This window comes from Gymnoscopelus braueri (genome assembly GCF_963280865.1).
Source record: "Gymnoscopelus braueri genome assembly, chromosome: 7".
Taxonomy (NCBI): Eukaryota; Metazoa; Chordata; class Actinopteri; order Myctophiformes; family Myctophidae; genus Gymnoscopelus; species Gymnoscopelus braueri.
In genome coordinates this window covers 14,360,909-14,383,111 of record NC_137608.1, presented here as the reverse complement: position 1 = coordinate 14,383,111, position 22,203 = coordinate 14,360,909, and the positions used below count along the sequence as shown (strand labels likewise).

The following is a 22,203-nucleotide window of genomic DNA, read 5'->3' as shown; positions in this document are numbered from 1 at the left end:
AGGGTGACATTGATAAAGTGATCATTGATAAAAGTGATCATTGATAAAATAAAAGTTTTAATTTAATGGATCGCTCTAATTACCCTTTTTAAAGAGAGAAATACCGTGACATCCGCGTCATAAATAAATGCGCATGTGTTGCGAGGTGCGCTGAAGGAACACAAGAACGCTCACCCCTGAATACGCTCGCCCCGGGTCAAATCCGGACAATCCATTGCACAGCTGGGACCAGTTGAAAATGCCTTGTTTTGACCGTAACGTAAGAGTAACGGAGATATAGGGATTTTCCCTCTGGAAATAAACAGGAAGTAAACAAGACGATTTGTTTAACTCCCGGGTCAATTCCGTCTGATGTCATCTGGCAGTGAAAGCGTCATTCATAAGCTAGCCAACATCGCCATCTGGTGGAAAACAACTGAAAAGCCCCAACACGTCTAACACGTCTTGGCACTGTGGACTAAGTGCCAACGGACACGTCTACACGTCCATGGCAATCAAAGAGTTAAGCATTGACGGTCACAAGCACTGCTTTAATTGATGGACTGAAGGAACTACGGCAGCGTCGTTGATCCAATCAAAAGCGGAATAGGAGAACAAGAAATAGGCTGCAGAAGGTTAATAACAAAATGTTAGGCTCAGGCCACAGGTCAAATATGATAGTAAGGCAATTAACAGCACATACATTAATGTTGTACCCCCCCCCCCCTGCATTTTATGTGGTAATTAACAGAAGCGTTGTTCTTTTCCTCTTAGGAAGAAAGTGATGCTGTGATGGAGCAGGAGTTGTGTTGTCCCGCCTCCCGTGCTTCCCTGCTTGTCCACCAGATGTCGCCTCATCTTGTCATCCCTGCATTGTCTTCATCTCCTAGCAGCACTAGTGGATTTAGCCTGTGTCTCAGTACATCAGTGCTTGTTCATTGGAAATTGGTTTTCTTTTTCCAAATTGATTGTGATCCAGTCTAGATATCTATATATACCATATCTGCTGCATATATCTAACCTACAATCCGATTGTTGGCTGAAAGCAACGACCAAAAAACCCGACCAAAAAACCCGCTGTTGCCAGATCGTGCGCGAGCAACAAGCAACCTAAGCGAGCAACAAGCAACCTAACACACAAAGCTGCCCACTGCGCATGCGTCGACGCACTTTCTCTAACCAATTTGACAGCAAAAGCTGGCCAATCAGGTGGCGAGTTCGAGTGAGCCCGAATGGCTCCGAGTGCAGCCGACAAAAAACGAACGGCAGCCATTGTTTTGTGCGAGTCAGGGTGCGAGTGCCTTCATTTATTCGCTGACGGACAGAGAGAGACAGAGAGACATAGAGGGAGAGAGAGAGAGAGGAAGAGAGGGAGGGAGGGAAAGAGAGAGAGAGGGCAAAAAACGAACGGCAGCCATTGTTTTGTGCGAGTCAGGGTGCGAGTGCCTTCATTTATTCGCTGACGGACAGAGAGAGACAGAGAGACATAGAGGGAGAGAGAGAGAGAGGAAGAGAGGGAGGGAGGGAAAGAGAGAGAGAGAGAGGGAACGAGGGAGGGAGAGAGAGGAAGACGGGGAGAGAGAGAGGGCCAGAGGGGAGAGAGAGAGAGAGAGACACGGAGATGGAGAGAGAGAAAGGACGGCAGGAGGCGATGCGCTGTAAAAACTTTTTTGGGGGAAATTTTTAGCCCACGATTTTTGAACCCCAAAATAAGCGAGCCCTTGCTCATTTTTGCGCGGACGTAATTTGTTTGTCATTGTGGTGAATGTTTGTGTGTGCTGCTGATGTTTGTTGTGTGAAGCTTAATGTCAGAGTGTTTGTGTTGGAGCGCCTCAGTGCGGCTGCAGAATTCATGTGCAACATCTTGCATGCGTGGCTGTGGCTTCACAGTTTTCCTTCGCAGTGTCTGTAGGTCACGGCCTGGAGACCCCAGGGTCTCCAGGGACCCCTAAGGGGGGAAGGGGAGACCCTCTGGGTTTTTTTTTTATCCCATGATTTTGTACCCCCAAACGACATTTTCTTTGGGGGGGGGGTAGGGGGGGGGGTACTAGAATTCTGCCCGCGTAGCGGGCAGAACTTCTAGTACATATACACTGCACATATACATATACAGCCTACTACAGTCTAGACCCTTCCTACTCTAGAGCCCATCTCATTTCTGTACCTGGGTGGGGCGGGCGATGTTATTGTTCCCTAACAGAAATACTGAATCATGTATCGTCTTGCAGTCGCTATGAGTTAGAATAAAACATGGACGAACCAACACACTGTATCAATAATTACTTATGTGCCAGAATAATACCATTTCAGAGGTTTATGGCTAGGCTCTACCACTATGACACACCTGGTTTCTGGAGTGGTATTATTTTTGGAAGCACAGACCATATCTATATCTGCTGATTATCTGGAACAGATCAGAAAACTGCTTAACCAGTTGATCTCAGTCTATACACTATGGTTAGTTAAGTCACCTAGACAAGCCTAAAACATATGTCTGTACCGTGTACTTTTTATGGACGTCTCCTCTGCTTTTAATAAGGTCCAACCCAATCTTCTCCTAAGACGCCTGTGTGAACATTAGTAGTAACGTCATGTTGTGGATATGGGAGTTTTTGAGAGAGAGACCCCAGCAAGTCTTTATTAATAAAACCTTTTCTGACTGCCTTGTCTTGAATACTGGTGTTATCTCCTCTCTTATTCTCCCTATACACAAATGAGTTACAATACAACAACAAAGAGTTCTCTCTCATAAAGTATGCTGACGACATGGCCTTGGTTGCCTGTCTGAAGGAAGTTTCAAGCCCCTCCTTTATGTTTCAAGCCCCCCCTGCACATCGATCACATTGCCACCTGGTTTAAGGGCAGCTTCCTTGACCTTAATGTTGTTAAGACCACGGTTTGTTTTGTTGGTGTTTGGGAGGTGGGACAGGGGCAGAGGGCACAGGGTCCATCTTTAGGCCTGTTATCATGTATTTGGGAGGTGGGACAGGGGCACAGGGTCCATCTTTAGGCCTGTTATCATGTATTTGGGAGGTGGGACAGGGGCAGAGGGTTTATCTTTAGGCCTGTTATCGTGTATTTGGGAGGTGGGACAGGAGCAGAGGGCACAGGGTCCATCTTTAGGCCAGTTATCTCAGGTTTGTGTAAATATGTAGCAGTTCACTGACTTTAAATATCTGGGAACAACTATAGACAATAAACCCACCTTTGAGACCAATGCAGATAGCATTTATAAAAAGACGAGGCAGCGGCTCCATCTTCTCAGGAAATGTAGAAGTTTTAATGCAATGCAATGCACACCCAAAAATAGTCTTTTACTTGCACAAAAGTGCAAAAAGTTACATGGTGATTTATTTATATTTGATCATGTAATTATCACAGTACCATTCTTGTGCCTTTGTATAAACCTTTATTCTTGAAATGTAATTGTATAAACACCTTTACTTGATGCTTTTTTTAATAAACCTTTATACTTGATGCTTTTTGTGTTGTGTTGCTCTACTGTCCTTCTGCTCTGACCATGTTGTTGGTTGACTAATCTTTTACTCTGATGTTAAACTTTAGTAAATCACTCTGGATTAAAACATCCAGTAAATGTAATTGTATGTAACTGTTATTAGTGGGGCGGCGTGGCACGAGAAATCAGCCTAATCGTTCAATTTTGCGATGAAAGCACCAAATTTGGCAGAAGTGTTGATTGATATATTGGGAACAAAACTGTATATTGGGACATCACAAATTCTCACCCTGGTGGGCGTGGCAGCCATTTTTCAAAATGCCCACCAGCAGTTGATCAAATCTTCCTAGTTTTTGTCCTAGTAGGCTGAAATGTTGCTCAAGTATGTGAATATGAAGGTGTGTGGGTGTGTTCATGCTAATTGCCTAAAAGGGGTCGTTGCCATGGGAGTGGCCTAGTTAACAGCAATATTTGGGGAGAATTGTTCAAATGGTGATACAAGCGAGAAATTTGGTACGCATCATCTTTGGAGATCACACTTCGATTTAGGAAACCGGGCCACTCATAAATCAAAGATGGCAGACATTTTTTTCAAGATGGCTGCCAAAATTTGACTGTTTTTGCATTTCTGCATAATTTTGCCTATAATTCTTTGAGGTAAATTACCAAATCACCAAAAAGCACTCCCATAGTATGTTTTGAACATTTTCAAACAGGAGTTACCATTTACGGTGATGGTGCCAACTCAGCGTATCGAGTAGCATGGCTTGAGTCCTGTGGTAGCAGGGCCGCTTCTCCCTACACGCACACTACGCAGGCTGCGTGGGGCCCCGCCTACCCGCCGAAAAAAAAGAAAAAAAATAAATAAAACCTTTTTTTATTTATTATTTATTTTTTTAAACGGACCCAATCCGCCCAGAACCGCGAAAAAAACGAACCCAATCCGCCCAGAACCGCAAAAAAAAATCGCGCGCGGAGGACACATCACGCGCGCTGCGCGCGCGTGCATGTGTCCTGTATCATGCTTAGGGCCCCTGTGGAGTCTAAAGCGGCACTGTGTGGTAGGTACTGGGAGCTGATGGTAGGTGTGAAGATGAAGAAAGAACAATGCTCTGTGGACCTCAGGGAGGAGATAAGAAAGGCAGCCAGAGAGATGAAGAAAGTAGGGAGGAGTACAAAGAGATAAGGGGTAAGGCGGAGAGAAAGGTGGTGAGGGTTAAGGAAAAGAGTATGAGTAGTTGTATGAAAGGTTGGACACCAAGGAGGGAGAAAAGGACCTGCACCGATTGGCTAGACAGGCACTGAGATGGGAAGGATGAGCAAGAGGTTAAGGTGATGAAGGATGGATGGAAATGTTCTAGCAACCGAAGACAGTGTGTTGAGAAGATGGAAGGAGTACTTTGAGGGAACGGATGGAGGAAAGTGTCAGTGTTATTCTATTTATAGTGGCTCATAGGAATAGACTATGTGACAACAGGAATAGTTTGGTGACCACTGGAGAGACGGTTGAAAGCCGGAATGTAGACACCATCCGGGAGCAATATGGGTTAGCACCCTAGCCTGTGTCTTCCGTGAGGAAGAAGCCCAACAAATCCACGGTGAGGCCTTTAAGGAGGGCTATTCAAGCAAGCCACAAGTGGAGCCTGTAGTACCACCAGGGGGAGTCTGGTGCAACGCTCAGGTCCTGGACCTGGTGAGACGAAGGAGGAGCCTGGCCAGGAGGCCATCTACAGAGCCTAGTCCCTCCACGTGCCAGAGCCTCTGCTCTCTCCCAGTCCTGGCAGAGTAGTCCCGGATAAGAGGACTGACTGTGGGTAGCTACTGGGATGTAAGTCGGGGGCTTGATCAACCCCGGCCGGGTCACCTCGGCGAGGGTGTATTGTGCGAGACCCGAAACAACCATCGACCCCAGGCTACAACACTGATGATACGTCCCAGGTGCATCCATGTGATGTTTTTCTTTATGCAGGAGTTAGCTTGTATATACTGTACCATATATACCATATACCATCAAATAATGGGCAGTGGTGGAAAAACTACTCACATGTTATACTTAAGTAAAAGTATCAATACTGCAATGTAGAAGTACTCTGTTACAAGTTCACAAGCTCGCAATTCAAAATTTACTTTAGTAAAAGTACAAAAGTATGGTATCAAAATGTACTTAAATACCAAAAGTAAAAGTACTAAAATGTTTGAAAATAGCCGATCTACAAGCTTGTGAGTTAGTATTTTCAAATAGCCTAGGTATAAAATAGGGCTAAAGTGGTAAACATTCAGTGCCACATGACGTCTAAGACGTCATGAAAAAAAAAATATATATATATGATGATTTGAAGATTTGCTGCTTCATTCACTTCTTGTTTAACTTCTTACTGAAAAAAGCTGTATCTCGGCTCCTAAGCACTTTTTTTTTACAATGAATTTTGGCTGTGGCACTCAGAGCCAAACTGCCATAAATAAGCATGGCACTGAATGTTAATGTATGTTTTAGAATGTAATAATTTATATCTGCAAAGTAACTAGTAACTAAAGTTTTCAAATAATTGTTTAGTAGAGTAGAAGTAAAAGTATTGACAGTTGGAAATACTCCAGTAAAGTAAAAGTACCTCAAAATTGTACATAAGTACAGTACTTGAGTAAATGTACTTAGTTACTTTACACCACTGATAATGGGTGCCGTCCCGTTTTTTTAATATCGGCTCCACTCGGATATCTGAACCTTCAGGTTCCATTAGGGTTTGGGTCATTTTGAACCTGTGAATAATAATAACTAGAAAAAGTGCTCCTCGGAGCACAGGTCTCCGCCAGGTCAGGTAGGTTATTGTGGCCTCCTGGTGGCGCTATAATAGGCCAATGTGAAAAGATAGCCATTTCTTCTTAGGCCTTGCACGGCAATCGGACACTGCATTCATGATTTGAGGCATTTTGTTCAAAACAATTGTTTTGCTAAATTAGACCTGCTGGTGGCGCTATAACAGGCCAATGTTAAAAGGGTGGCATTTGCTCCTCAACATAGTGGGAATGTGCGTGCAAAGTTTGACCGCAATCGGATGCTGCGTTCATGATTTGCAGCATTTTGTTCAAAACAAGCCACTACTGCAAACTTTAGATGTAAATCAAACACATCCGTCTTGAACACATGACTATAGAGATCATGTGTACCGATTTGCGTGAAATGTGGATAAAATCGGGAGTAATATTTAAAAAAAATGTTTTACATAAGTCGGCCTCTTGGTGGCGCTATAAAAGGCAGATATGAAAAATGCAGGGCAAGGGTTTTTCCTTGACCTCGGGAGTGCGCTTACAAAGTTTTACACAGATCGGTGCAGTTATAGGTAAAAACACGAATCGGCCTGTTATAGCGCCACCATGAGGCTGATTTGAAAATTTTCAATTGGCATTTCTTTCTCGGCATAGTGGAAATGTACGCGCAAAATTTCAAGGTAATTGCATACTGTGTTCATGATTTGAGGCATTTTGTTAAAAACGGAGCACTCCTGCAAACTTTGGAAGCCATTTTTAGCCAATCAGGATGGAATATGAAAAATCTGAAAGACTCGTTTCGTTTAATGACTATAGAGATACTGTGTACCGATTTGCGGGATTTTTGGACAAAATCTGTAGGAGTACTGTCAAAAAATATGTTTTGCACAAATCAGCCTCCTGGTGGCGCTATAATAGACCCATGTGAAAAAAAATGGGCAGAGGTTCTTCTGTGGCATCCAGGCAGTGTGTGTGCACAGTTTCACTGCGAGCAAGCCAACGGTGCCGGAGATTAGCTGTACACAGACAGAATGACACACGGACACACGGACGGGCGGACGGACGGACGGACAGGGGGCAAAACATACTCTCTCGCCATGCCTTTCGGCCTGGCGGAGACAATATTAGCTTGAATTTATATAGCGCCTTTCATAAACCCAAGGACGCTTAAATAAACGTGTGAAGAGCTCTATGTGTATAATATCTAATCTAATATGTTCAATACTTATTCTGATTATATCTTATTACTATTTGATGTTTGTTGAAATGCAATCCTATGTTTCATGAAGTTCTTCTAACTTTCACCATAGAGTAAGTGTAGCAGCATGGGCGTTGGTTCCCACGCTACCCACGGCCCCTCCTCCGCCCAATCATCAGTGGGCTGATTGGTATCAGTATTAAAGCTCCGCCCACTCATCAGTGGGCTGTTTGGTATCAGTATTAAAGCTCTGCCCACTCATCAGTGGGCTGATTGTCATCAGTATTAAAGCAACGCACTTCCTACCACAGTTAGCTGTCTCTCTCCACACTGGTTGTGTTTCCTTTTCCAGGCTGGCCTGTTGGGCTCGCTTGTATGTTTGTTACGTGTCAGTGCAGCTATGTCTCTCCATCTTGCTGTTTACGCACTTGCCTTATGCTATGTGGTACATGATCGTGAACTTGACCATGACCGTTTGTTGTCCTTTGCTGGTTGTGCTTTTACCACTCATTGAGAACCATCTTAATTCTACACACCACTCTGAGAGTCCTCCCGTTCATAAAACGGCCGGCCGTGACGTGGAACAACTACACGGCAACCGTGTGGCTCAATATTGCCTATGCCCTTATATGGGTTAACGTGCTCCTACCTTGTTGCCTCGGTCCACAACCTCCGGCTTACAGCCAGACTCATTGTTTATTCTTTTCATTATTTGTGATTATTGTTTATTTGTGATTATTGTTTGTGATTATTGTTTATTTGTGATTATTGTTTATTTGTGATTATTGTTTATTTAGTTATTATTGTTATTTAGGGTTATTGTTTATTTCGTTATTATTATTTGGGATTGTTATTTTCTGAGGCTACCGGGTAAATAGGCCAAACAGACAGCATCCTATTCTTAGTGTTTGAATCTTTGTTATTTTAATCTATTTCACTGCTAGTCATTAACCTTTTGTTTGTATTACAGGCCTGTTGCTGGATCCATGGTGCATGGGAGCAGGTGACGGCCGCCCAGTGGTTGTGGTAACCCCCGCTTTCTGTGCTATTTGTGTTTAATTCATTTGGTTTGCTGTGATATACTGGGGTGCCCCCTCCCCTGGGTCGGTCGGCCTGCCCATCTTCCCCCTTTCCCCTAAGCACTGGCCATATGGCATAGTAGGTTTTATTGCTAACTCCATTATCTGTATTGTTTTTAGTCTATGAAATGAATTTGCTCTCTTATTATTGGTGATGATGATGATCTTAACCTGAATTTACAATAAAGCTTTTTGTGCTTTTGCTAAACACTGTTTGAGTCTGAAAGCCTAAAAGTAATTGTGTCGTAAAATGTCTTAATCGTGACGGCCCTATTCTCAACAAGTCTCCGTCTCCATCCTGTACCCAACGCTCTCCTTATTCCCTTCATCCCCCTCCTCCTCCACTCTCTCCCCCTGGTTCCTCTCATCACCAGCCTCTCCTCTCTCCCTCCCTAGGTTCCTGAAGGCGCTGAGCTTTGCCTCCCTGGACAAGGAGGAGCTGCTGTCTCCCATCAATCAGAGCACCTTGCAGCGCTGCTCCTCGGTACGCTCCATGGTCTCCAGCGCCACCTACGGGTGCAACGACGACTACATCGGCCTGGCGCTGCCCATGGACATCAACGACATGTTCCACATCCGGGACGCGCCCTACTTCCAGCAGAGAGTCAGCCCGCCCTCGGACGAGAGGAAGCGCTTCCTGTTTGGCGACGGAGACGGTAAAGGCTACGTAAAAACAGACATTTTGAAAGCATTTTTTTTTTTTTTTTAAGATTAGTTTTTGGGGCTTTTATTCCCTTTATTTATAGGACAAGTAGACTTACAGGAAATGGGGAGAGATATGGGGAGGCAGCAAAGGTCGTCGGGATTGGGACTCGAACCCTAGGCATTGCAGCCTAGGGTGCCTGGACCGCCACGCTGCGGCCCAGGTTGAAAGCAAAAGTACTCTTAAACAAGTAGTTCACCCAAAAAATGACTTATTTTCTATCGATTACACACGCCATGAAGCCTTGAATTCATGGAGATTTTTTAATTTTTGTCACATTCCTAAGCCAATAATTCGCTGCTCATTAGGAGACTCTTTGAGTCTCCTACCAGATAGACTTCGCTGGTCTTCGCTGGTCATCAGATTATTGGCTCAGGAATGCGACAAAAACAAAAAACAATCCATGAATTCAAGGCTTCATGGGGTGTGGAATTGATAGAAAATAAGTAGGTTTTTTTGGGGTGAACTACTCCTTTAACGATAGTATACTACTCGGAGGGATTAGAAGTAAATAGTGTGCATTTGCGTGCTCGCTCAATTTCTGCCAGGACCCTTAAACATCCTTAAGATATGTTGGACCTCTATCTTATGCTACATAAATTAAGTATGTAAGTAGTTTGGAGTGGCTTATTGTCTTTATTGGCTGAGAACAGGGGTGTCTATCCCCTTTTCAATGCGCTAGACCCCTGAGATGGATTGCTGAGGTGGAGCACAACACATACCATCAGCTCCCAGTACTTGCCTCACCTCTTACTTACCCAAGCCGTGCTACTCATACGCTGAGTCGTAGGTGATCTGGGATTGAACCCAGAACCTTGAGCTACCGGGGACACAAAGTGCATTAATTGTGGCAAAAATAAAACTTAAAAACTAAAATATGTGAATGACATGCATATTTATGTGGAACTCATAAATGTCCCCTTGTCCCCTCCTGTGTAGACCGTCCCACTATCCCACCGCTGAGGCAGCAGTTCAGCATATCCGAGTTGATCGGCACCCGGGGGGAAGGCCAGAACCACGGTCTGGGCCCAGAGGAGACGGGCCTGCAGGAACACACCGAAGAAAACTGCATCTACTGTGTGGGAGCCATCATTCTGGGATACCCCACGCAGCCACAGATCAACAGCACACACACTCGCAACACAGGTAGACGTCGCATGCAGTCGGACACAGCCGTCTACACCAGTGGTTATGATAATAATAATGATAATAATAATGATATTGGCTCATTTCAAAACTATACATTTTTGACATCCCTTGTCCAAATTCCCCGCTGAGTGTTCCTGCACCAATGTCAGGCCTTTAAAGTGTCGCTAGATTTTAAACTGAAAAAGGCTGATTTAAGTAACAAGTCTAAACCTTAACTTGTGCTTTCCTAGACTACGTTGATTTCCCATCGTGGGGGGGACAGAGTGGCCATCGTCTGGAGGTGATGCCTCAGTCCAAGTTCTCCGGGGTGTCGGGCTGCAGCGATGCAGCCGTGTCACAGGGCTCCGTGTGCAGCACGCCCACCCCCAGACCCAGTGACATCGTCATAGGTGAGACTGCACGTAGATTTAACATTACATTAAACCCATTAACACATTACCCGCCTGCCGCCTTGATATTAAACATCGTTTTTTATCCCCTTGCCAGCGTAATTACCTTAAATAGACGATCGTTGAAACGCCGTGGAAGCCACGTTGTGTACAACAACAAAAAAGTTTTTTTGGTTAAAAACGGGTGGTTTTCAATGCAAAAAAAAAGAAACTGAGTTAGGAGTGTTTTTCTAAAAATGGATGGATGGATGTCTGTTTTTTTGGAATGACGTCACATCCGACTACGGTACTTCTTCTCTGAGTGACGATCGATCATTCCAAAGCTGTTAGGGCGCCCCTTGGGGAATAAAAATTAAAATTAAAATTAAAAAAGATAATAGAATGCAGATCTGCGTTCTTGGCGGGCAAGTGATTAATTAAATAGAACGCAGATCTGCGTCTTTGGCGGGCAATGTGTTAAGATCTGAGGCCGATTCTACAAATACCCTCTAAATCAGTAGTTCGCAACACTTTCAAGACTTTTAAATTTTTTTCTAAAATAACAGATGTAAAAGCTCGCAGCGCAGCACAAAGTTTTGGCAATTATTTTGGTGGCCCACTTGCAATATCCTCACGGCCCACCAGTGAGCCATCGGCCCTCAGGTTGAGAACCACTGTTCTATTCTAATCTGTGTGGTTTTGTTGTTTTATCAGGCAAGTCGATATCAGAAGACGGCCCCGCCTGCCGCATTCTGCTGAGGAAGGAGGTGCTTCGTCTCATTGTCAACCTCAGCTCCTCAGTAGGAACCAAAGGCCATGAGACCGGGCTGCTAACGTAAGGCCACTCGCACTCATCGCAACTTTGCAAACATCTGCCACGTGCTGTTGCATTACCTTATCTTATATGCATGGATTTAACCGCTTCAATCCGGGAACGCATCTGTCATTTTAAGATTTCTCTGGGCTATTCAAAAATTGCAGATATACTATAGCTCATAGTGCTTTGTAGCTTGTAGATCTGCTATTTTTGAAAAATCTTGAACATTTGTGCAAATCTTTGAATACATGTATTTTTAAAGCAGACATTTGAAACTCAAATCTTTGCTTCTGTGGTGGTCCCTGGAAGAAAACATTTTGAGATGGGCGTCCGCAGTCAAATACATATCTAAAGATGTTTTCTAAATCCCACCAGTATGTTGCTATATCAGTGGTGCTCCAACTTTTCCATGTCAAGGACCACCCAAAATGATATGTAACCCCCCACATATGCTGTTTCAAAGTTTTGCACAAATTGTTTACGTTTTTGGAACCGACAATAATCTACAAGCTCACATTTTTACATATCGTGCTAATAGTTTAGGAAACACAGCGCTAGTGTGTAGGGCTTCTTTCATGCTGTTAAGAAAGATGCAGATTAGGACTAACAAACATTTTCTTGAGATTTTATTTAGTTTTTTAATCCATATATATGACCTTACACCTCACTACATCACTTATATATTTAACACATTGAGTGCCAAAAACGGTCCGGACCGTTTTTGAGAAGCCATGCGTTGTGTGCCAAAAACGGTTATGACCGTTTTTGAATTGTTTTTCCTTTTTTAAATTTTTTTTTACATTTTTTTTTCCTTTTTTCCTTCACAGCACCAGGAGATATCATTTTTCGAAGATTTAGACTCCAATCCACTTCCTGGTTAACTTCAAAAGCCTGTATCTCGGCTCTTGTGTACTTTTTTTTAAAATTATGTATTTTAGACTATTTTCAACTGGCTGCAACTATGGAACAGATTACCTAATGTTTTTAATTGTTTTCCCCCGATTGTACGAGACCTATATGTGTGTAATGAGGGGATCACCGTGAGGACGGTGATCACTGAAAATATTTTGTGACTACTTGAAAAAGGTTCAAAAATTGTTAAAAATCCAGGCACTGACTGTACCCTGTTTTTAAAAAAAAACCTGGCATTCAATGTGTTAAGTAATGCCCTATTTGATCATACTACAGTGTCACACAAAAGTACCAGATCTGCAAGCTCGAAATGCGGCGCAAAACTACGCGTTTTGATCTTGTAGATCTGATATGTCTGCTATTTTTTTATTTGAATCCTGAAAAGTAACCGTTTTGGACATACAGTATGAGGTTTCCACCCGACAGAGACGATATATTCTCTTTATTTTCTACCCCTCCAGGATAAAGGAGAAGTTTCCCTATGCGTTCGATGACATCTGCCTGTACTCGGAGGTTTCCCACCTCCTGGCCCACTGCATGTTTCGCCTCGCCTCCAGACGCTTCATCCAGGAGCTCTTCCAGGATGTGCACTTCACGCCAGTGAGAGATCCTTCTTTCTTTCTTTCTCTTTCTTTTTCCTCCCTCCCTCATCCCCTCATTTCCAGTGGTGGACAGTATCATAAGTACATTTACTTGAGTACTGTACTTAAGGATTTTTTTGGAGTATTTTCATTTTTATTTTTTCAAGCTAATGACTTTCATTCCGCTACATTTTTTAATAGAAATATAGTACTTTTGACTGATTTCTAGGAGGGGACTCTTGGGACCCAAATTATTGAGTTAACCACTTAAGCCCTATTTCAAATAGCTTGTAGATCTGTAATTTTTACTATTATTTCATAATTTCTGAAAACCTCAGAAAATTTCAGACAATTCCTGGGGTTCATAATTCATACCTAATTATACTTATTTACTCGAGTGTATACTTTGCTCACCACTGCTAATTTCTTTGCCTCTTGAGTGTACCATTCGCTGTGCGTCACACGCTGCCATGTGTTTTCAGATGTACGAGGAGGCGGAGATCATCTTGACCCCGCCCCCAAACCCCGTAGAAGAGGACGGCGACCCTCCTGCAGAATCCTGATCACCTCCCCACCTCTCCTCTGCACCCTCCTCCTTCCGACCTTTACTACTACCACAACACAAAAAGACTAGAGTGACTGAAAGAAAGATTAAGGCCACAAGGAGGCGCAAGAGAAGACATTTGGTTCATGTTTGTGTCACTTTGAATAACAAGGGGAGACGGGCATGGCCAAGGGAAAGAGAAGAGGAAGGGTGGCCGTCGTTCGCGTTTCTTCCAGCAAACGAGAGCTGTAAACAAAATTATCTCCACGTCTATTAACAAAGTTTTTTTTTTTTTTTTTCGTTTGTTTTGTTTTTGTAACAACACGCCTAATGCTGTTTCAGACTGTTGTAAAAGGAACAAGAGGAGAGGGGAGCAGTTTAACCAAATGCTGTCTTCAGAAGGACATGTGGCAATCTCAAGAAGCAACACTCAATAATACGTGGGACTTTTTTTGCTTACGGACAAGCTGGATCACTAAGACCAAGACTGACGCTGTGTTAAAAAAAAAAACGTATAACAGGAGAAAAAAAAGACAGAAAACAAACAAAAAATCAACATTTTATCTCTTTCCAGAGGTGGTGTTTTATGTAACGAAATTAATAAGGCATGTTGTGTCAACCCAGTGATTTTCTTGGACCTCATACTCTCTTCTCCTCCCTTCCCACTTAATGAAACAAAACACTACAGAGGGTCCTGTTGTTTTTATTTTCTGTTTATTTTTTTGTTGTCGTTGTTAAAACTACCCAAGGCCCTCCCTGGTGCATTCCCCCCACCCCAACCTTCAGTCTGTTATAGCCAGGTTTGTGCCGTAAAACTCTCGCTTCTACTTCCTGCTTCCTTTTAGCACTTGTCAGCCGAGTATTTTTCTTATTTCTGTCTCAGACAATCAAGCGCCAGTAGTATTGTGTTTTCTATTAAAGCACCGTATCCACCCACCCCTTACACGATACGTATGCGTGTAGAAAAAAGAAAGAAAAACTGCATTTCCGCTTAAATTGCGCCACACTTCTGTGTTCCGTAAGTGTGTCTCCTTCAGCCAGTGCGTTAGGGGGGAGTGTGCTTGTCGGTTGTACAAATCTCCAGCAGGAGGAGACTCCTCTATAGACTTGCGCTGGTCCTTGTGCAGGTGCTGCTTCCCTTATTATCGTTGCTGTCGAGCAGAAACCTCTTATCTTCATAATTCTAACTTTTTGTGTTTTTTTTTCTCCGTAAATTAACGCCCACAAGCTCGTAATCGCGACGCGATTTGAGCTTGTTGATCTGCTGCTTTTGAATTTGAATCCTGAAAAGTAACAGTTTTGGACATATGAGGTTTCCACCCAACAGAGACCGACGTTATGCCTCTGATCTCCCTTTGCGAAGGAAGAATCGCTGCCGCCGCCTCGCTGAAGAAACAAAGCCCTATTATTACTCTTGGCTTGGCGAGCCAGTGGTCGTGTGCTGAAAAATAGCAGATCTACAAGCACACAACGCGTGTGAGCTTATATATCTCCCTATTTTCCATGCAGGACACGATGCACAACCAAGTGTAAATCAGGCAACAGTGTAGGGCTGCAACAGTTAATATCGGTATAAATCGATCTTAATAAAATCGATGAAAATAGCTGATCTACAAGCTCACATGAGCTAGTCGATTAGATACATTTTCTTAACACTATAAACACACTACTCGATTGTTTGATTAATCGGAAAAGTAATCGATAGACTAATCGCTAAGAAGATAATTGCAGCCCTACAACAGTGCTGAAATTTTGCTCTGCTCATAGACTTGCCTAGAATCTTAACCATACGTATAAACCCAGCAGCTACTGTACCTGTTGTTATGCCTTTCTTACCTCTGTGCTTCACACTTAACCCACTGCATGTGCAACTCGCATGGCAAAGCTGCAACGTCAGTCACCTTTACCCATGGTCCTTCAAAAAGAAATGCTTGTAAACCTTTTTTTTTTTCTGTTTTTTTTTTTTACTTGAGATAGATTGCCATTTACGTGTTGCCATTTACATTGCAGAGATATGATTATCCCTGGATTGTTCTTCTCACACAATGCAATATCACTGTCTATCATTGGCTGAGATGGGGGGGGGGGGTGGGTGCGGGCTAATGCGACGATTTGGGGATTCGTAAAAGGTTTTCCAGGGAAACGGGAGGTCTCGTTTCCATTGGCTTGTTTTTTGCTCTAATGCTGCTACACAAATGGACTCGTAGAGAGATGATTCATAGATCCGCTGAGTGATGTCAGACCCGATCTATTTATTATTATGTCTGTACCATAGAGTGAGCTCAACCAGAGAAGAAAAAAAAAAGTTATTTATATTTTTTCCTCAAGACTGTATTATAATTAAAAAAAAAATTCTTTTTTTTTTTGTTGCCTGAATCGTGTTTCCCTTGTATAATGTGTACAGTATGTTTTGGGGGCATTGCTGACCTAAAGAAGCATACAATCCTATCAAAGGGATACACTTGTTAATAAAAACAAAAATTACGAAATACCCAAACTTAAATAACCTGTACCAGTCTCATTTGTATCTTTGCACTGAAGTTGTCTTTTACCAAGCGACAGATTGATTGCTAGCTGAAAACTAAATGCTCTATTGCAGGGGTTCCGGGGACCCCCAGGGGTCCTTGAGGGGGTTCCAAGGGGTCCCCAGCTAAATTTGTAACGTATTTAGTTCACAGTTGCATCTTCTATGCTTCTGACACAGCTCTCGTGCCAGCCAGCTGTGTCAGTGGTTTGGGGTTTAAGACCACCATTTTCACATTTCCACTCTCCATCTAAATTCTACAAGGTTTAGTATTTCGTGCTCACTTGCATCTTCCATGCCTCTGTGGCACGAGAGCTGCGATCAATGGTTTGTAAGCACATGGTTGTGGTTCAAGACCACCATCAAGCGACGGTCACACCAAAACTTTGTGTCTGACTATGTGGCCGTCTTTTTGCAATGGTTTTCAATGGGAACGGAGCGTTTTGTTGGCATTGCTCAGCTTTCTTATGCGTGAGTGGAGAAAAAGTCTATTTGAAGCAGATTAATGCTTGAGACCGTTGCTGCTTTTCCCCCTCTGTCCGTGTCCAATCAGATGAGTCGAAGGCAGACCGGCCTGGTAAGGTTAAGACGGAAGGCGCTGCAATCTAGGCTGCTCTGGCTGCACAACAGGCAGCCGCGCACAATCTGCATTTATGACCGTAACCTTAAGACACATTTTCACTCTCCATGTAAACTTTACAAAGTTAAGTATTTTGTTCTCACTTGCATCTTCCATGCCAGCGTGGCACAAGCAATAAGGTCAGGGGTTTATAAACCGAAAGGTTCTAGGTTCAAAACTCAACAACTCAAAAAGCAACTAAAACGACTATGACATCAAACTGGTGATTTTTTTTTTTTTTTAAATACTGGTTCATATGCCTCAATAAAAAACTAAAACAGCCATCAATTCAAACTTAAGACAGGGGGGTTATGTCTGATAAAACCCTGGCCAGCTGATATTTTACAAAATCAATACAAACTAGACGCGTCGCAATTCAGGGCAATTGCAAAGTGTGGTTGCGCCGACGCCTGTCGCGGGTTGCGGCTGCCGGGACTCGAGGAATGCGCTGGGAGGAATACCGTGGGAGGCTGCGCCAATTTCATTGTCACGTAACTCCTGAGATCACTTGCGTTTCATTTTGAGAGGATTGATCCCCCCAAAATCATGTTTTTGCATTAAACGGTTACATTTTGCGCATTCGTGGCGCCCCCTATGGATCAAAGTGGAAATGCTTTGGTTTACTGGGGATTCGTTGAGTAAACCACCATTGACATGTGATTCAAATTTGGGATTGACCGGACGTTTCGTTGATTTTTAACCTTCTTAGTAAAACAGGCCACTCCCGCTAACTTTGGAAGCCAATTACGGACGAACGGTAAGGACTATCAAAACGCCGTTCGCACATGTTTATTGCATGTCTCCAGAGATTATGTGTACCGATTTCTATGAAATTTGGACAAAATATGTGGGAGGAGGAGCTAAAAGTGTGTTTTGAAGAAAATTCAAAATGGCGTAAAATCTATCCAGACGCAAATGGGCGTGGCCTATATGCGCCATGACCCAAGGAATCCAGGGGTAAAGATTTTTTTATTTTACAACCTACGGTTCAAAAGTTATAGGCCAAAATGTGAAGTGGGCTGTTATAGCGCCACCATGAGGCTGACTGGTGTAATATTTGTTTCAATAATTTGGCAATAAACTATGAACCTTCCCTCAAAGTTTTGTAACTCTAGCCTCTACGGTTTACGAGACAAAAATACCTGAATTTGAGTTTTTTTATTTGCCCATTAAAGTGTATGGGGAAATGTAATGCACTAATAAATCAATATCAATTAAACTATACAACCTATCTCTTAGAAAAATGATAGCCCTTCATTCCCAATGAAGCCGGTCATTTTGACATATGGCACTAAATTGGGAAAAATAAACTGTGGGAGGAGTAGCACATCAAAATAAAGTTTATCTAGAAATAAAGTCGGTAGAGTTTAAACAAGGATATAACAATTGATGAAATAAAAGTGGCAATTAGTGGTTTAAAAGCGGGCAAAGCTCCCGGCCCAGATGGTTATACAGCGGAATACTACAAAAAAATGTCAGCCACCCTACTCCCTCATTTACACAGTGTGTTTAGGAGTGCATTGGGGCCGGATGGTCTCCCCCCAACAATGTATGACGCCATTATTACTGTAATACCCAAAAAGGGAAAAGACCCTGAGGATGTGGACTCATATAGACCTCTGTCCTTACTAAATCTAGTAAGGACAGATATTTGCCCTGAGACTTAATAAAGTAATAAGTAAGATCATACATCCAGATCAGACAGGATTCATCCCAAACAGACACGCCTTTTTCAATTTGAGACGCCTGTTCAATATCATGTACTCTAAGCGCTGCCCTGATGACGACCTGGTCATAATGTCTCTGGATGCCCGCAAGGCCTTTGACCAATTGGAATTTAACTACCTATTTGCGGTTTTAAAAAAATGTACTTAGGGGAAACTAACTTATTAATCATGTGAAATTATTGTACAAATGTCCCAAAGCGCGCATTTCCACCAATCAAAACATATCCCCGGAATTTGCCCTGCACAGGGGTTCCAAACAGGGCTGCGTTCTATCGCCACTTCTCTTCGTGCTCGCCATCGAGCCCCTAGCGCAGATGATAAGAGCTGACCCCCAGATCCATGGTTATGACACAGTTAGTACAAAAAATAGAATATCTTTATACGCGGACGATGTACTTTTGTTCATAAAAAAAACACACGCCACTATCCCACACGTCCTCAAATTGATTAATGTGTTCGGTAGCTTTTCGGGATACCGCATTAACTGGTCCAAGAGCGAAATTATGCCCATCAGAATAGCAGACCAAGCCTTTCTGGGCTCTCTACCCTTTAAGATAGCGGACAAAATCACATACCTGGGTATACAGGTCACAAAGTGTTACAAGGACCTATACAAAGCCAATTTCCCCCCCTTTTTTGACAAATTACAGGCATCCATGAGGTTTTGGCAAACCCTTCCTCTTTCCCTTATAGGCAGAGTAAACATAATTAAAATGATCAGTCTCCCCCAATTACTTTACCTCTTTCAAAATTTACCGGTTTATCTAACAAAGAAATTCTTTAAACAATTAGATTCTATTATTATGCCCTTCCTATGGTCACACAAGAGTCACAGAATAAAAAAAATCCACCTATGTAAGCCCAAATTGGAGGGTGCAGCAAATGTTAGAGCTATGATGTTCTACTTTCACCCTCCCCAGCATCTCCCCTCATGGGTAATGCTGGAAAGAGATGACTGCTATCCATACAAACCCGAGACTATTCTCCTGGCACCATCCAGAGTGCACAGTCGTAGATATCACGGTAATGTTCTAATAAGAGCTTCAGATGACATTTGGAGACAGATAGCAAGACGAACAGATCTGAGTACACTGCGAGTACTGCTACCAATTATAGGCAATCCGTTATTCCCCCCATCTAACGTGGACTCTGCCTTTAAGTTATGGGAGAGGGAGGGTATCTTCACCCTATTAGATCTGTACAACGAGGGTGTCTTCTCCTCATTTCAGCAGTTAGTGGACAAATTTGGGTTACCTACCACTCACTTTTTTCGCTACTTACAGATAAGGGACTATCGTACCCCTATACAGGTCACTGACTCAGTCTAATATCAGGGACGTCATCAAGCGCTCTCCCTTCTCCCCAAACCTTATTTCTGAGCTTTATACAAACCTAAGAGAGGGCAAGGTGGATACCTCAGGTATACGAGGAAGGTGGGAAAGGGAACTGGGAATGCAGTTAGCTGAAGAGCAATGGAATAGTTCTCTCGCACAGATTCACAGATGCTCTATTAATGCTAGACACTGTCTTATGCAGTTTAAAATTGTTCACAGGTTGCACTACTCAAATGCCAAACTTCATAGAATATTCCCGTCCCTGTCACCACTATGTGAGAAATGTGAATCCGAGGAGGCCACTCTGGCACACAGCTATATGCTATGTCCTATAATTCTAACATATTGGACTAAGGTTTTTAACACCATCTCCACTATACTTTCACTGCATATTACCCCAGATTCCCAAACTATAATTTTCAACAATTCTTTGACCCTGAGGGGCCTTCCCCCGGCCCACAGATGTTTTTTAAACTTCTGCCTCATGTCCGCCAAAAAATGTATTCTATTATGTTGGAAGGGTGAGGAAGGTCCTAGTGTCAAAATGTGGCTTGCCGACCTTGTCAATACTCTCGAGGTAGAGAGGATCCGGTACTTGCGATTGGATCAGACAGATAGGTTTGACCTTATATGGCAACCCCTGGTTCAACACCTGGGGGAAAACGCCAATGCAAACAACTAACACGGAGCATTTGAAGCCGCTGAAATTTCACACGCACATTTCTATTAGGCCGACGAAGAAATGCCACCCTTTTCACATTGGCCTGTTATAGCGCCACCAGCAGGTCTAATTTTGCAAACATATTTTTGGAACAAAATGCCTCAAATCATGAATGCAGTGTCCGATTGCAGTGAAAAGCCCTTGAACAAATGGCACCCTTTTCACATTGGCCTATTATAGCGCCACCAGGAGGCCACAATAACGTACCTGACCTGGCGGAGACCTGTGCTCCGAGGAGCACTTTTTCTAGTTCACTTTTTTTTGTATTAAGTTGGCAATAGCTCTTTCTCAACACTGGTTTGATTAACAGAAAACACATCACTGTCACCGTCTGGTGACTGATATTGTCCTTCTAATCTGTGAGGAGGCTGTGTTTTTTTTTCTATTACTGTATCTTTTTCATTTTTATTTTATATTAAACTTTTTTCATAAACTAGATATATAAAATGTTTACTGTAATCTCATGGGCTCTACACTTGGTTGACCATATTCTAAAGGGCTACACTAAATATCTTCGCTGAACACATGCACGCACATACATAGTAGATAAACCATTCCTATGAGGAAGTGAACAAGGCTCATGGTGTAGCAATAATCTCTGTAGATAGTTTGTTGGTGTCGGGAGCCTGTTTGTTAGTGTGGAGATGACCATAGTTTCTGATAGGTTGGGGACGTACTAGTATGGCCTTGGGAGTCACCTCCTCACTCCCACTGTTTACGCCTAAAACAATAAATATGTGTTGATCTTTTCCTTTATGACACCTACAGTGGTGTTTCAAAGTTTGTGAACCCTTTAGAATGTTCTATATTTCTTCATAAATAGTTCTACAGTAGACAGGGAGAACCCAATAAACTAAAATGTATTTGAGGGAAATGATCCAATTGGATGTGAATGTCAAATGTCAAAACAATGTGAACTTCAAGGATTAGCAGTTCATTTGAAGGTGTTTTCATTCACACAAATAAACCCAGTTACGGTTGATAATTCCTCGCATTACAATAGGGCTCAAATGGACCACAAGGACCCTCAGGGTTCCTTGAGGGGGTTCCAAATGGACCCTTGCAGGTGAGTGTACAAATGGAACCAAATGGACCTCTACAGGTCTATTTGCTTCCCTTTGTACATTCTGAGAGTAATGGGGGTTTGATATCTTTACTGATCATACATCTGATCGACCATAATCAAAAGGATAACGGACAAAAGCTTACAGCCTGTTTCCATTGCGGTCCTTAGTATGAGGTGTGTATGAAGTCATGTAGTGTGGTATAAAGTGCAGAATGTGTCAATTTTAAAAAAATAAATCAGTGCTATTGAACACCCTTTAAGTCTTTGTGTGGGTTTTACAAATAATTAACCAATGAAAAGTATTAAAAAGCGCTTCTGACTAAACATCCTAACTCCATTGGATCCTCAAACTGTCGTTCAAACCTCCAATTTGTGGAGATAGTTGTTTTGTCCTTAATTGATTAGAATTACCTGTCTCCACATTAATGGTCAAAAACCTCCTAACTCCACTTGAGCTGTATTTGGGTAAATTGGTGATACTATATAAGGACACATTCAAGTACTGACAATGTATAAAGTCACCATAGCAACTATGACGAGGCAGTATTGTGTTTTTTTCATTTCCTTATAAAATTATATTTTGGACATAGCTGGTTTCTGCCCCACAGCAGAGTAATGCTTATTTTAATAATAATCGTGTAATTTAAAATTACTAAAAA

The 22,203-nt window shown here is 42.7% G+C and overlaps 3 protein-coding genes across 4 annotated transcripts in view; 2 read left to right on the top strand and 1 right to left on the bottom strand.

The window, feature by feature from the left end:
- LOC308088487 (uncharacterized protein) overlaps positions 1-1,336 on the top strand; it is a 131,144-nt gene extending 129,808 nt beyond the window's left edge. For both annotated transcript variants that reach the window (XM_080432953.1, XM_080432952.1), the window contains one exon: positions 754-1,336. In XM_080432953.1, the coding sequence (XP_080289079.1) occupies positions 754-764 (11 nt within the window). In that variant the 3' untranslated portion in view covers positions 765-1,336. The remainder of the gene's footprint in view (positions 1-753) is intronic.
- LOC308088592 (uncharacterized protein) overlaps positions 1-22,203 on the bottom strand; it is a 234,271-nt gene that overhangs the window by 169,828 nt on the left and 42,240 nt on the right. The gene's annotated exons all lie outside the window — the stretch shown is intronic.
- LOC308088218 (rapamycin-insensitive companion of mTOR-like) lies at positions 4,544-15,626 on the top strand (the record flags this gene model as incomplete). The annotated part of the gene is made up of 7 exons (XM_080432626.1): positions 4,544-4,625; positions 8,764-9,135; positions 10,122-10,328; positions 10,562-10,720; positions 11,414-11,534; positions 12,890-13,028; positions 13,492-15,626. 7 exons carry the CDS (start codon positions 4,544-4,546, stop codon positions 13,570-13,572), a joined length of 1,161 nt encoding a protein of 386 aa, XP_080288752.1. The 3' UTR covers positions 13,573-15,626.